The sequence below is a fragment of the Entelurus aequoreus genome, linkage group LG07 (genome assembly GCF_033978785.1).
Source record: "Entelurus aequoreus isolate RoL-2023_Sb linkage group LG07, RoL_Eaeq_v1.1, whole genome shotgun sequence".
NCBI classification, from domain to species: domain Eukaryota; kingdom Metazoa; phylum Chordata; class Actinopteri; order Syngnathiformes; family Syngnathidae; genus Entelurus; species Entelurus aequoreus.
The window spans coordinates 33,982,176-33,997,064 of NC_084737.1; the positions used below are offsets into that span (position 1 = coordinate 33,982,176).

Consider the following 14,889-nt stretch of genomic DNA (forward strand, 5'->3'; position numbering starts at 1 on the left):
TTACTTTTGCAACCTCATTATACTATTGGCTAAGTTTTATATTCATAAATGTAAGTTTCTCAATACCCGACCTGTTTTTTGTGCCTTTAAAAAAGAATTAGAACTGTACTTTAAAACGCGTTCTACCTCTAACAACCAAAAAGCTGTGAAAACTATGATACTGTGTTCCAAATTTGGATTATTTACGGAACTTGTGTGAGCCTGTGGCTTTATATTTTGTTACATATATGTTGCATTCTATTTTAGTTACTTTATTGACTTTACAACCCCCTGGTGCTGTTTTGTACTGTTTTTGATTATTATTTCTTGATTGTATGTAAATGTTGCATATTATAAATAAAGGTTTATAAAAAAATAAAAATAGGTTGTCAACAAAATATGTGGTTTATTTGATGTTAGACAATTATTAAATTGAACATAATATTGTGGGATTGTTGAGGATGTTGGAAGTAATTAGAGGCACTATAAATGCTGCAGGAAATGTATATTAAGGCAAATGAGTGTATATTACCATTCAATAATCAGGCTTATGTACAGTACACACAAGTTTTGTATGGGGTAACTTCACTGCAAGAACACCAACTAAACTCAATTTATAACAGCACATAAACAGTTAATAAAACACTGACTACTACTACATGGGGTAACAATGACAATCTGTTATCAATGAACATGTAATTAACCACAACTATACACAACAAAGCATGATGGTAAATGGAAAGTACTCCCTTAGAGAGCTTTCTGTTTATACAGTAGCTCAAAAACATTTAACAGATTAGAGGGACATACAAATGAGTCAAAAATACAGTATTAAAATAAGCTGCTTTAGCAGCATTTTTGTTTCGAGGGTGGAAGTATTGGCAAAACTCAAATATGAATTTAGTTTTTAAGCTGGAAACTGAGGAACTGTTATTGTACTCAGCCAACATTTAAAGTACTGACCACAGGTTTACAGTAGTCACATCATCATGCACACTCTAAAAACAAATATCAGACAAGAAAAATACACTTAAAATGAGGGAGACAGATTTTTATTATAATGGCAAACAGGTGCATTCATGATTTAAATCACATAGGCACTGCAATTTGCGTACAATTCGGTACACACAACTGTATCATAAAAGACAAGCCTGAGCAAAAATAAAGGTACCCCGCAGAGGTTTAACAAAAATATGGTAGTCATTGATTTTGGTGTCACATTTCATTTCAATGAGGCCCAACCCTGTCAGTGGATACTGTCCTTTCATACTTTCTTCGACTCTGCATATTTGACTGAATAATGTAACGTCCAAAGATAAATGCAATTCTTTTGAGTGACAAACACTTTTATCCCTGTTTTGTCTAAAACAAAAGTTAATCCATTCTTCTAACAGCTGAGAGATGTATCTTTTTGGTCAGTAGAGGAACCTCTATGTGTCAGTGTCAATCCTGTGAGCTGCAAAAAGGACAGAGGACAGACAGGTTAAACATGGGGGCTGTGTAGATTTGCATAGCATGTTCAATAATTCATTGCATCAAACAAAGTTGTCAGTCACCTGCTCATGTGTAACATGGGATATGTTTGTTAGAGTAGGAAAGTGTTTGTTTTCACCTGTGCAGTAGAGATTGGTGCATTTGGTACAGTGCGTAGTTGTTTGCATTTCGATTGTCCCAGAGTTGACTGGGATAACAAAATAAGTATACTACCGCCTTTTGGCACTTCTAAAACAAATGTTATCTGCTTTTTGCAACACTCACATGCAGTCTATTGTTGCTTTTTGCTTATTGTGTTGCATTTTTCTTTGTTTAATGAATTGGTTGATTACACTATAATCACACTGGTATGATGTCACACTACTTAAGCTGGGTACACGCAAAGATTTTCAAAATCTAGTTGCCTAGTACTACTAACATTTAACTAAACATTAAACTATCAAAACAAATCTGGCACGGTGCAAAGACTTGGGAGGCTTAGGCTTTCCCCACAGACATTAAGAGTTTTGGTTGTAGATATTGAACAAGGTCAATACTTATGATTGTCTGCCGTGATCTCTTTTGAAACAAATTATTGGGACAAATTCACTTTTCACACAGCTCAGACCATAGGAACAATCTTGTAAGACATTGTCTTCATGTGTGCTCTAGTTACAGGGTTTACTGTTCCAATCTCTGTCAAGGTAAACTAAAGCAGTTTAAACTTGTTGGAGGAACTTACATTGCTTTGGTATCCTGAGTGGTTCTGCATCTCCTGATAGGACTTGATGCATGACGCCGCGGAACTGATACAGCACCTTTAGACTTTTCTCCTCTCCCACGCAGGGGTCGTAGAAGCCCGGGAGTCCTGACTACAATTTAGAAACACACAAATAAACAGAAAACTAAAAACACAGTAACAATATACAGATTTTAGATACCCAATTATGTCCATTTTTGGATAATGTAGTCTTATACCTTTGTGGCCTCTGTCAGGATTAGTTTGGAGTCTTTAACAAGACACTGCAGCGGCACAGTCACATCAATAACCTTTGCCCTCTCATGCTTTTGGCTGTTGTCAGTCACAAATTTGCCATACCAGGCATTGAGGATGATGAGACCTGGTTTAAAAGGCAGGAGTAAACAATAGTGTGAAATAAATGCATTCCTTTTATTTTATAAAGAGCTGCAGACAGCATGGAACTCAATTCCTAGAATCCAAAAGCTTTCCAACAACATTTCCGTTCTACGGTGCAGGAAATATTTTTTTAATTCCAAAAGTGCCTAACAAAACACCAGTATATCAATCTCTAACATAAGATCATTGGTAAAATGAAACATCTTAAAAAGTGCAAAATCTGCTGGGCCACTCTTGACTGTAAAACCTAAATTTTACATTTGCTGGAAATGAAATTGTCAGACTTCTACTTGGGGGAATGAACTAGTGTGCTTAAAGTATTTTACAAGTGTGTTATCAAAGCCTGGCATAAAAGTGGTAGTTATTGCCAGTCAAAAAAGAGGCTTGAGGCTGATTAAAAGGAACAATTATTCCGCTTAAAAATGTCCACCTTGTTTACGATGCCGTCCATATTGCCACAAAAACTTCTAAAACTGCATGAAAAACTGCTTTGTCAAATAATTTAGCACATTCGATTGTAATTAAATAATATTTAATGTCACAAGTTAAAAAGAGGGACCAAACCTTGAACAGGCCATCAACATATTTAACTTTGAATGTTTGGATTTTTGATAGTCAAGTGTTTCAAAACCTTTTGAAAACAACAACAACTTGACACTGCGAATTAGCTGATCTTTTAAACATCACTAATCGTACCCATTCGAGATTCCTCAGCTTCAATAATCCTTCGCACAGACTCCTGCATGAGCAAGACCTTGAGAGATGAAAAAAAGAAAAGCGAGAGAGAGAAACAAAATTGAGATTAAATCATTTCATCATATGCATCATGAAGCCACTAAGACTTTTAATCTCATTACATATTTGTATCAATGACATCACTTTCTGAGTGTTGTAAGGCTTCCGACATTTGCTCTCTGTCGAACACATCTCAAATGAAGCCATGAAGTACTCACCGCAGCCTCTGCCTCCTGTTTCTTTTTGGCTATGTTAGAGGCTGAGCTCTCACGCTGCTTCTCCAAGTCGCTGTTAAAAGATAGATAGGAGGAATTCAAGGAAAAGAAACTGCTTGCATGGCTTCCTTTAACAACTCCTCTTCCATAAAATAATTCCAAGTGGGGATTTCTTACTGTTCTTTCTGAGCTCGCACATACGGCCGAATAATGAGTTGCTGCATGGCGAGGTAGACAATCAGCGGTCCAACTGTGGCGTAAAATACAGCACTTGGCAGAAGTTGGTCGGTCAGGTGAATGGGGAAGAAATAAGTCTGGCTCGCTCGGTTTAGTCTGCAGAGAGGCGGTCAGTTGTATTATTTATTGCCAAGCAACTTTTGCCTAGGTGCTTTACTGTGTGACATTCAGTTGTGTGGGAACACACCGTAGAATATTGCCTGCCAAATGTGGGTGTACAACCAAGGTTATTGTTATGAAAATACACCTTGTGCTGCTATCTGCATATTTGTGTCAATACGTGCTGGAAAGCGGGTGATTGATTGTTGGTGTTTAGATTTTCCAAATAGACCAGGTTCATATTTAAAGAAACAATAATATTGCACAAATCACTGCTTCTCAAAATAAGGGCAAAATATTGGCAATTCCCGGGGAAACCCAGAGTGTGTGTTGAACATGTATCAACTGATTATTGATAATGAAGTTAGGTAATATATTGTATTAAACCAATCATTTTATACAGTTTAGTTAGGGGGAACTGCACTTTTTTGGAATTTTGCATCATTTATATTCCCAATGTGAGAGAAGAACACGTCTTTCTTTTTTCATGCATTCTAACTTGTAAACAAAAGATAGCAATAGGTGGCTAACAATGCAAGTAATGAGGATTCGATCTATTTTGCCTATAAGGCGTTCTAAAAAACTTCCATCAATGTTTTATAAAAATGCTGCAAGTAAACAGTATATGCAATGTGATAACAGGCATGTTCATAATAACATGTAATATTTATGTATTTTGGTAATTTTAAGCATTACGAAGGCGCATTGATTTCATAGAACGCATCACAACATTAACTATTTCCTTAGAACAACAATTAGTAATCATGATAGACTTTATGAAAGCCAACGACGACTACTTTGGGACAAATGATGATCCAGAACCTTATATTTTTGAGCCCAAATATAGAGAGGCTGAGCTACAAGTTTTAGAAGCTGAGTGATAAGCAGATCCAGCTCTAATGAAACACTAAGCATCATGTAACAGTATTGCTAAGTGCTGAGCAAGTAATAAAAAACTACACAGAAAATAAAACAATCACTTACTGTACAACGTCTGCTCTCACTGGGATGCTGACTGATGGGATGTTTATATCTTTCAGCACAGATATTTTATCTTGGATATATAATCATCTATATTGGCAGACACATTAATTCATTTATTTTAATTTTATTCCAAGCAGTAATTTTTTTTTTATATCTGAGAAAAAGACACACACTGGCTTCATGTATTACAAATGTCGACAATGTGGCAACTTGTCCAGGGTGTACCCCGCCTTCCGCCTGACAGCAGCTGGGATAGGCTCCAACATCCTGCAAGCCCAAGAGGGACAAGCGGTAGAAAATGGATGGATGTTGGTTATTAAGTTGTTTGGAAAAAAACATTGGCTTCCGCTGGTTAAACATTATAGAGACATGCGTCTGCTATTTCAATCGCCCCCACTTCCAGTCAGGCGAGTCAGAGTACTGCTTTGGGACAGCAGAACCTAAGCCTCCAGCTTCTCTTTTCTCCATTTTAGAATTTGATTATCAAGATTAATGACGCCACACTTACATTAATACAATAAACAGACTGTAGATTCTAGAGCAGGCCTGGGCAATTATTTTGCCTTGGGGGGCCAAATTTAGAGAAAAAAATGTGTCTGTGGGCCGGTATATCTATTTTTAGGAACACGTAATACAAAACCTCACAATAATGTCTGATTGAATGCTAAAAAAGTTATGACAGACCGCCTTAAAAAACAGAATGGAATTTTAATTTTTTTTACTGAATGAGACACCCAGAATGTACATGAAAATAAAGAATGAACAATATTAACTATGTACGATAAAACACTGAATATTGACAACATATGAACGTCACACCCCCCTCTCGATCGACATATTTTACAATCAAGCGAAACGCAACAAAAATGCAACAAACACAGCGAAACATGAACACGAAGGGTAAAAAATAAACCCACCTACAATCTGATATATCACTAAGCTTTAGAACTTTGTTGTAAAAATCTCCTTCCGCGTCTGTCCCTGACACCCGCATTTCAGGCTGGCCGCTCTGAAAACACTCTGTGGAAACGCTCCCCACCCACACTGCTTGGTGCCTCGTCTGAGCTGCTGTGACGTAGATTACCATAGTAACTAATATATCATGCAAAAGCGCAGATTCCATGATGTTTTTGAGGGCTTTATCGGTGTAATAATTTAGCACAGCTAAATAAGTTACACACAGGCAAGGCCGCGGGTCCTGACGGTGTGAGCCCCAGAGTACTCAAAGCCTGCGCTCCACAGCTGTCTGGTGTGCTCCAGCACATCTTCAACATGAGCCTTAGGCTGCAGAAAGTCCCCACACTGTGGAAAACCTCATGCGTGGTCCCCATCCCCAAGTGCACGCGACCCAGCATGTCGAAGGACTACAGGCCGGTGGCTCTAACCTCCCATATCATGAAGACCATGGAGAGGTTGGTCCTGGAACAACTCCGCCCTACAGTCAAGCCCCACCTGGACCCACTCCAATTCGCCTACCAGCCCCGACTGGGAGTGGAGGACGCAGTCATCTACCTGCTGAAGCGAGCTCACAGCCACCTAGACAAGCCTGCGAGCAGTGTGAGGGTCAAGTTTTTTTACTTCTCCAGTGCTTTCAATACCATACGGCCTGGGCTACTGGGTGTGAAGTTGGAGAAGATGCAGGTGGAGGCCCCCTTGGTGTCCTGGGTTGTTGATTACCTGACTGACAGACCACAGTACATGCGACTGCAGGACTGTGTGTCTGACAGGCTGGTCAGCAACACCGGGGCCCCGCAGGGCACAGTCCTCTCCCCCTTCCTCTTCACCATCTACACCACCGATTTCCACTATCAGTCAAGAGTCCTGCCACCTTCAGAAGTTTTCTGATGACTCTGCGATAGTGGGGTGTATTGAGGATGGTGATGATGAGGAATACAGGGCACTGGTGGGAGGACTTTGTCACATGGTGTGGAAAGAACCACCTCCAGCTTAATGTGATGAAGACCAAGGAGCTGGTTGTGGACCTGGGAAGCAGAAGGAGTACTCCGGCGACCCCTGTTTCCATCAGGGGGGTCGATGTGGACATGGTTGAGGATTATAAATACCTGGGAGTAAACATCGACAACAAGCTGAATGGGTCAAAACACGCTGAGGCACTCTACAAGAAGGGACAGAGCCGCCTCTACTTCCTCACGAGGCTAGGATCCTTCAACATCTGTACAAAGATGTTGAAGATGTTCTACTAATCGGTGGTGGCGGGCGCCTTCTTGTACGCCGTGGCTTGCTGGGGCAGCGGGCTGAGAGCGAGGGACGTAAACAGACTGGACAAGTTGGTAGAGAAGGCCAGTAACGTGGTGGGAGTGGAGCTAGACTCTCTGGCGGTGGTGTCAGAGAGGAGAAGTCTAGCAAAACTCCTAGCCATTATGGACAACACCTCCCACCCACTACACTCGGACTTTGCGGGGAGAATGTGCACGTTCAGTGGAAGGCTCAGACTCCCAAAATGCAACACGGAACGACACAGGAGGTTCTTCCTACCGACAGCCATCAGACTGTATAATGCATATGTTCCTTCTTGACTGCACTTAAATGTAGAGTATATGTAGAATATATTTATATTATTTATACATTATATATATAATATATTATATTATTTATTATTATTATTGTCTATTGTGAGCGAACTGTGGTGCTGAATTTCCCCCAGGGATCAATAAAGTACTTTCTATTCTATTCTAATAAATGACTGCCATTAGCTTCAATGTTAACAGTCTAGAACGCGTCGTCTATTACAAATTAAAATGCATGAAAAAATGTAAAATGTGTTCTTGTCTCACATTGAACAAGTGAATGATAGGAAAAATGTCCCTTAAAAAATGCAGTTACCTTTTAACAATAACTCTTAAAACTACTAAACTAAATATTGGTTGAAATATTGTGACCTACAAAAAGTGACAAACTTTTCTATACGGCCCAACTTTAAATGAATAAAAGCATCACTTACTTGACCTTAAGCGATACACCTTGGGGCACCCCTACACTGACGGTGGCCCCCAAAACGCTATGTCGACTGATTTTCCTCTCAGCACCATATTCTACCACGGTTCCAAAGAAACCAGACCTGCAACACAGATACAACTCAGAATCAGAATAACCACTGACATTGTTCTTTATTACACTCTCAAAAATCTGAAAACGATACTTCGAGCACATACTTTATTGAGCCCTTAATTTTCGTCTGGTCTTCATCCTGGAACTTAAACTGGTAGCTCATCATCATGAAAGTGTGTGGAATGCCAAGCTGCATAGTGTAGGAGAACATTGGGGCTCATTGTGGGCAGGCAACTGTAGATGAAATGCGCACGCACGCACACACACACACGCAATTACACGCGCACACCGAACCTGCACTGCGAATGTAAAATGGCTGCTCTTGGTGTCTCTGACTACGCTGGTGTTCATGGACGACTGGATCCCCCAACGCCATTGTAGGTAGCCCATTGTGTTCTTGTCGAGGTGACGAGCCAGCACTGTGGTGATGCCAGGACGCACACCTCGGGATGAAAACTGGAGCCCGCATTGCCCTGTCACAAAGCTGAGGTGGAGCAGAACAAAACAACTTACAAAGTTGTCAATTTTTTGAGTTTTCAGTGCACATATTTTTCTAACAATTCGGACATACCACCGAGGTGTCAAATTGCGGAACACCTTCATTCCAAGCAGAGGTCCATGTGTGTCCCCGGCACCAAACTCTATCTATATACACAGGAAATATATAATCACTTTACGATGGCTGTCATCAGACAGTCAGTCAAGGAATGTGTAAAATTGCCTTTATACTTAATAAAGAGCAGCGTACCTCCCCCCAACCCTGAGCTGAGGTGACTTTCCTCAGGGCCAGGTTAATAGTCCCGCCTCCGTTTCCATTGTGTGTGGACAAGGAACCGGATAAGATGGCTGTGTCATTTGTGGTAAGAGGGGCCTGCAGAAGAATACACAGGACAGCTAAACCTGCTTAAGCTGTCACATGTACTTCTGTGGCAGAAGTAATATTGTAAAGACAAGTACACAGATCTCAAGAGTGCAATCTGGCACCAAATTTCACCTCTATGGATTGTGATATGTGCATCTTGTTGATTTCCACATGTGGGATGCCTCCTTCATCCATTTCCCCATAGTCCTCTTCATAACGATCAAAGAGGTCCGTGGCATCAATGCCCACACTAATAATTCCCTTTGAATAAATACATGGGTGAGAGAAAGTGTTAAAGTTGATACTGGTGGAGTGTGGACTGTAAAAAAGAAGCATTTTGAAAAGGATAGATTCAATACGAGCAATTTAGGGTCAAATGTCAATCAAAATCAACTAAAGCTCTTAGGTAGATATAGAGTACAACATTTTAGTGATGGGTCAAATGTTACAGAAGCATCAATGCCTTATGAAACACAGGAAGAGATACTGTGTCCCTCGACGTGTTACTTGAAGAAAAAAAAAATATGTGACCAATTAAGCTGCTTTGTCTTTTGACTGAAGTGCCCTACTGTGTTTATCAAGAAGCGCTTATTTTAGCTCACAAGTGACAGCTGGTGCTAAAAGAAGACACAGGTTTTCATCTCCATCATTGATCTAAAGGGAACTAAGAAAAATTCTGATGTGTGCCGTCATTTTTGATCTAAGAGCGCCAAATAAAGTAATTATTAATCTCTTTAGTTTACTATTTGGCTCACTGACCAGAAATGCGCATTTGACTTAATTTCTTTATAGCAGCTATTTGTCAAAAAAGAAAAGAAAATAAATTATATTTGCTAAATATTAATTTTATTTCCAGGTGAAATCTATTTCTTTTTTTTTAATCAATCTTATGGCGGACGACCATTATGAAACACAAACTCGATATCAGTGCAGTGTCAATATAGGTAGTGAGTGTGCAGTACACTCACTGAGGCCTCATTTACCCATCACTACAATATGCACAAGAAAGCTCTATAAAAGGGTCAAGATAAGTTGAGTTGGCAACCGTTGGCTATATACCTTTGGGTTGGTCCTTTGCTGCAGTCTTCGTTCCTCTCGCTCTATCTGAAGCCGCTCATACTCCTCTCTGATCTCTGCGGGAGTTCTTTTCCTCTCCACCACCTGGTAGAACAGCATGTGCCTTTTTATTCTCAAATACATAATGTATTTGTTATTGTTACTATACAGATAATGCAGCGATTTAATAGTTTGAGTTGGCTCAGCAATACACAAAATTTAAATAAGTATTTTACTCTGAGGTTTTCCATAAAAGCCAACCCTTTATTACCCGGGATTTCCACTGGATGCCTAACGGCTGTGGAACGGTGCCGCCACAGCGACTGACTTTTTCAGTTTCCATTTAGGTTAATGTGTTGATTTCCACCGCCGCCAATACCCTTGTGCACGGACGGTGGCGCCATGCCAGTGCCGTACCGCATCCCTGTGCTAAATATACGCAAAGATTCCATATTTGCCAAACGGCACAACACGGCAGATCAATGTAGCTTAAATCTGCTTGTGTGGCACAGAAAGTCATGCACTAACACAAAATAAGTCATCCGAATTACTTCCACAAATAAATACTGTTCAAGTCAGAATGTATTTTACACTTTGAAACGTCCTAATGGGCGAGGACGGCCATGAAGTCAACTTGTAGGTTTTCAGACACAATTTCAACTTGTAGACCCAAATGGATGAGGATATGCTGATTCTGGAGGTCCAAAATTAAATAATCATATTACAGGCATAACCTGGACAGCTATTTCGGGGCTGATACGGGGAGTGTGAGTGTGTACAGCGCTCGCGATGGATGAATGGATAGATGGATGGATGGATGTAGATATAGATAAAATGTTATCTGTTCCAACAGAGAAGGAAATTCCCCTTTGACAAGGGTCGAATAGTAAATACAACTTACATTGAAAACAAAGCGCAGCGTATTGAAAGAAGACTGTTAAAAACAAATAGATTCTAAAAAACTGTACCGGTAGTCGTTGCTGGCAACAACAACAAAAAAAAAGTTGCCGTTTTGCAAGACAAAACTGTCGTCTTTTCCACGTGTCAAGTCAAGTCAGTGCCTGTGGGTATTATTGGACAGCAAAGCTTGAGACATTCCGCGGTGTTGCCATTCAGCAGCCGTTATCTATCTTGAATGACAGGACAGAGTTTATTTGATTCTGCTCCTTTATAAGGACAGAAAAAAATGTTTGTGATTTGCTTTACTACAACTCCCCAAATTCGCAAAATCTTGGAGAAGTCTGAGTTACTTCGCTGCACAGCGAAGCCGCAACAACAATGCAAAGGGGATTGCCCTATGGCTGACACGTTACGTGGTGGTGCCGTTCAGTAATCGTTACGCATCCAGTGGAAATTAAGGGTATTTATTGTGAATTGTCTACTTAAGAAATGTATTACACAAATTACGTGGCATGCTTGAAAATTAAAGATATGATCAGGGCAGGGCGATTTGAACCACAACTGATATCCCGGTATTTTTTAGGTTGTATTCCGGTATACGATATATAACGGTATTTTAAACAAAATGTGCAAAGTGTTTAGTTTAAATGGTAAATGGGTCATACTTGTATAGCGCTTTTCTACCTCTTTAAAGGAACTCAAAGCGCTTTGACACTATTTTCCACATTCACCCATTCACACACACACATTCACACACTGATTAAGATCAACACCACATGACTGTTACTACCAATGTTCTGAAAATTACTTTAAAAAGTAATTATTATAGTTACTCCTTACTTAAAGAAAAAAGTAATTTAATTCTAATGAAATTACTGTTTAATAAATGTAATTAAGTACTAGGGAAAGTAATTAATATGTTACTTGGAAAAAAAACTACTTTAAATATATGTCCTATGCAGTTGAGAGAAGTTTAAGAGTAATAAAGTGTACGTACGTGTGTGTGCCTGTAAAAGGCAGTGTCTGTTACCGAGCTACTTCTGCGAGAGTTTCAGCGAAACTGTTGTTGTTAGCTTTAGCAGTTAGCAGTGGATGTTTTTGTCAACTGACAGCTGTTCTGTTGAATCTTTTCACCGGCTTGTGTTACCTACGGTCAATAAAGAGGAGCCACCGCCTTCACCCGCCAGTCGCCCGAGCTACGGTGCCTGCTGTGCATCCCCCCCGGCCACCATCAAAAGATACCGGTATGGTCTCAAATATACGTGTCTTTCGAAAATATACTGGTAATAACTGTGATACCAGTATACCGCCCAGCCCTAGATTTAAAAGTTAAAAAAGTTAAAGTACGAATGATTGTCACACACACACTTGGTGTGGTGAAATTAACCTCTGCATTTGACCCATCCCCTTGTTCACCCCCTGGGAGGTGAGGGGAGCAGTGAGCAGCAGTGCTGGCCGCGCCCGGGAATCCTTTTGGTGATTTAACCCCCATCTCCAACCCTTGATGCTGAGTGCCAAGCAGGGAGGTAATGGGTCCCATTTTTATAGTCTTTGGTATGACTCGGACGGGGTTTGAACTCATGAACTACTGATCTCAGGGCAGACACTCTAACCACAAGGCCACTGTGCAGGCTTTTTTTGATGAATAAATAGATTTACCTCCCATCCTTCCACATCCAGTCCACGCTTGCCATACACGTCATAGATTGCTCGCGCCTGTGGCTCACTGAGCACTAGGAAAACATACAACAGTAAAGTCAAGAAGGTCAATTATGCATTAACTTTGGTGTTGCTTGAGGTATGTACCTACCCCTCAACATGTCAGTTGATGGACTCACATTAAGGTACTGAAAAGACTTACCTTCATAAGCTTCATGTACAAGATTAAAGAGCTGCTCTGCTTGTCGCTTTAGTTCTGGATCCCGATGTTTGTCTGGGTGATACAGCATACATAGACGCCTGTACGCAGCTTTCAGTTCATCCTGCGTTGCCTGAAGCGCAACATTAAAGACAATGAGTAATTAGCAAATTTAAAATGACGTATTATGAAAATTACTCAGAAATCCATCCATCCATTTATTTTCTACCGCTTGTCCCTTTTGGGGTCGCGGGGGTGCTGGAGCCTATCTCAGCTGCATTCGGGCGGAAGGCGGGGTACACCCTGGACAAGTCGCCACCTCATCACAGGGCCAACACAGATAGACAGACAACATTCACACTCACATTCACAATTGTTTCAAATAAAGGAATCAAAAATCCCAACAATTCTTTTTTCCCCCAAATAGGACCTGTCTAAACAGATTGATTGATTGATTGATTGGTTGAAACTTGTATTAGTAGATTGTACAGTACATATTCCGTACAATTGACCACTAAATGGTAACACCCGAATAAGTTGATTCAACTTGTTTAAGTCGGGGTCCACTTAAATCAATTCATGGTAACAGTTCACAATGAATGTACCTGATACAAACATTACTTTTACTAATGTTTAATGACAGCATCAAATCCATGGTATACCCGTGTTAATAAAACAGTAAAAGAAAGACAAATGTAAGGCACTCGATCTCGACATGAAAGTCTAATCTAAGTTGTAAATCCAGGTGTAATCAATCATGGTAGCATTAGCCATGTGCACACTTCACGAAACAACTTGTAAACTACAATTTGAGACTTGTGACACCCACTAAACCAGTGTAGCAAATACTGTTTTACGTGGGGTTGTTGATCGATTTATTTCTCTGAGTAAAATGATCCCCCATAAACTTGAGTTTATGGACCCTAGACATCAATGTCGAGGGTCACCAGCTAGCCGTCGAGCTAACGTTCAACTACATTGCACGTGTAAGCATGGACTACTAATATTTGGTGGCGGCAGACAGAATATCTTGGACATGCTTCCACACTATAGCACCACACAATACACATGTACAATGTACCTCTCGCCGGACATTTAGAAGAGAATAGTAATCATCACTTGATATCTCATCATCGTCCAAGGCAGACGCCATGTTTACGCCCGGTCATTTCTTCTTCGACTCATCCATTGAGTTACTCAACGGCGTTCCATAGGACTCTATCGCCTCCCTGTGCTTTGGAAGTGTAACTGCAGCATCGTTCATATGCGTGTACTATATTTTTGCTCTACGGCTTCAGCTTGTGCATTTAATAAAATTAAACCTTTATTTTTTAACTTTGGATATGATGTTTATTATTATGGTTATTTTACATTATGTATTTGAATGTATTAATGGAAAACCCCTTGAGATGCAGCATCTTGTTTTCAAGGGGCATTTCAAATTAACACAATACAGTACAACACAGGACAAGTTACACAACAAACAATTACAGACAATCATTCGTGGAGAGGGGGGCGGGGCACAGATTAGGTGACCACAGCTGTTCAAAGTCGGGACCCGGGATGGATCACTCATCTGTGCATCAGTTGAGGACGTCTCTGCGCTGCTGACTTGTCTCCACCCAAGATGATCTTCGGCTGGCCCCACTGTGGACTGGACTCTCACACTATGAACTAAATCCACTCGACGTCCATTACACTGGTCGCCCGGGGGTCTGCTCCAAGGGTTCTCATTGTAATCCCATTGGGTTTAGTTTTTTCTTGCCCTGATGTGGGATCTGAGCCGAGGATGTCGTTGTGGCTTGTGCAGCCCTTTGAGACACTCGTTATTTAGGGCTATATGACTGCGTGGGTTCCCTCCCGGTACTCCGGCTTCCTCCCACCTCCACAGATTGATTGGCAACACCAAAAGTGGCCCTAGTGCAGACGTGCGCAAATTAAGGCCCGGGGGCCGCATGCGGCCCGTTAAGCTTTTCAATCTGGCCCGCCCGACATTCCCAAATATTTTTTTTTCATCTTTAAGATGGAAACTGTAGCTGCCTTTATGATGAGCAGTGATGATTTCAAATGACCGTAAGTCCTAAACGATACAAATGATTAATGATAAATGGGTTGTACTTGTATAGCGCTTTTCTACCTTCAAGGTACTCAAAGCGCTTTGACAGTATTTCCACATTCACCCATTCACACACACATTCACACACTGATGGCGGGAGCTGCCATGCAAGGCGCTAACCAGCACCCATCAGGAGCAAGGGTGAAGTGTCTTGCCCAAGGACACAAC

The 14,889-nt window shown here is 40.8% G+C and overlaps 1 protein-coding gene across 1 annotated transcript; it reads right to left on the bottom strand.

The window, feature by feature from the left end:
- Positions 1–1,015: 1,015 nt before the first annotated feature.
- Positions 1,016–13,844, bottom strand: dnajc11a (DnaJ (Hsp40) homolog, subfamily C, member 11a). The gene is made up of 16 exons (XM_062052041.1): positions 13,687–13,844; positions 12,609–12,738; positions 12,407–12,480; positions 9,851–9,952; positions 8,924–9,052; positions 8,678–8,800; positions 8,501–8,574; positions 8,224–8,413; positions 8,034–8,119; positions 7,823–7,939; positions 3,718–3,873; positions 3,544–3,613; positions 3,287–3,344; positions 2,431–2,573; positions 2,195–2,324; positions 1,016–1,435 (listed from the first exon to the last, which is right to left on the bottom strand). The coding sequence occupies exons 1-16, from the start codon at positions 13,756–13,758 to the stop codon at positions 1,410–1,412; spliced, it is 1,680 nt and encodes a 559-aa protein (XP_061908025.1). The 5' UTR covers positions 13,759–13,844; the 3' UTR covers positions 1,016–1,409.
- Between the last annotated feature and the right edge of the window lie 1,045 nt (positions 13,845–14,889).

Bases quoted from the DNA above. Each gene is read 5' to 3' on its own strand.
- dnajc11a (XM_062052041.1), bottom strand. From the start codon at position 13,758: ATGGCGTCTGCCTTGGACGATGATGAGATATCAAGTGATGATTACTAT. The intron at 9,053-9,850 runs GTATATAGCCAA...ATTTATTCAAAG, and splicing joins AGCAAAGGACCAACCCAAAG to GGAATTATTAGTGTGGGCAT. The intron at 3,614-3,717 runs GTAAGAAATCCC...ATCTTTTAACAG, and splicing joins GTGCGAGCTCAGAAAGAACA to CGACTTGGAGAAGCAGCGTG.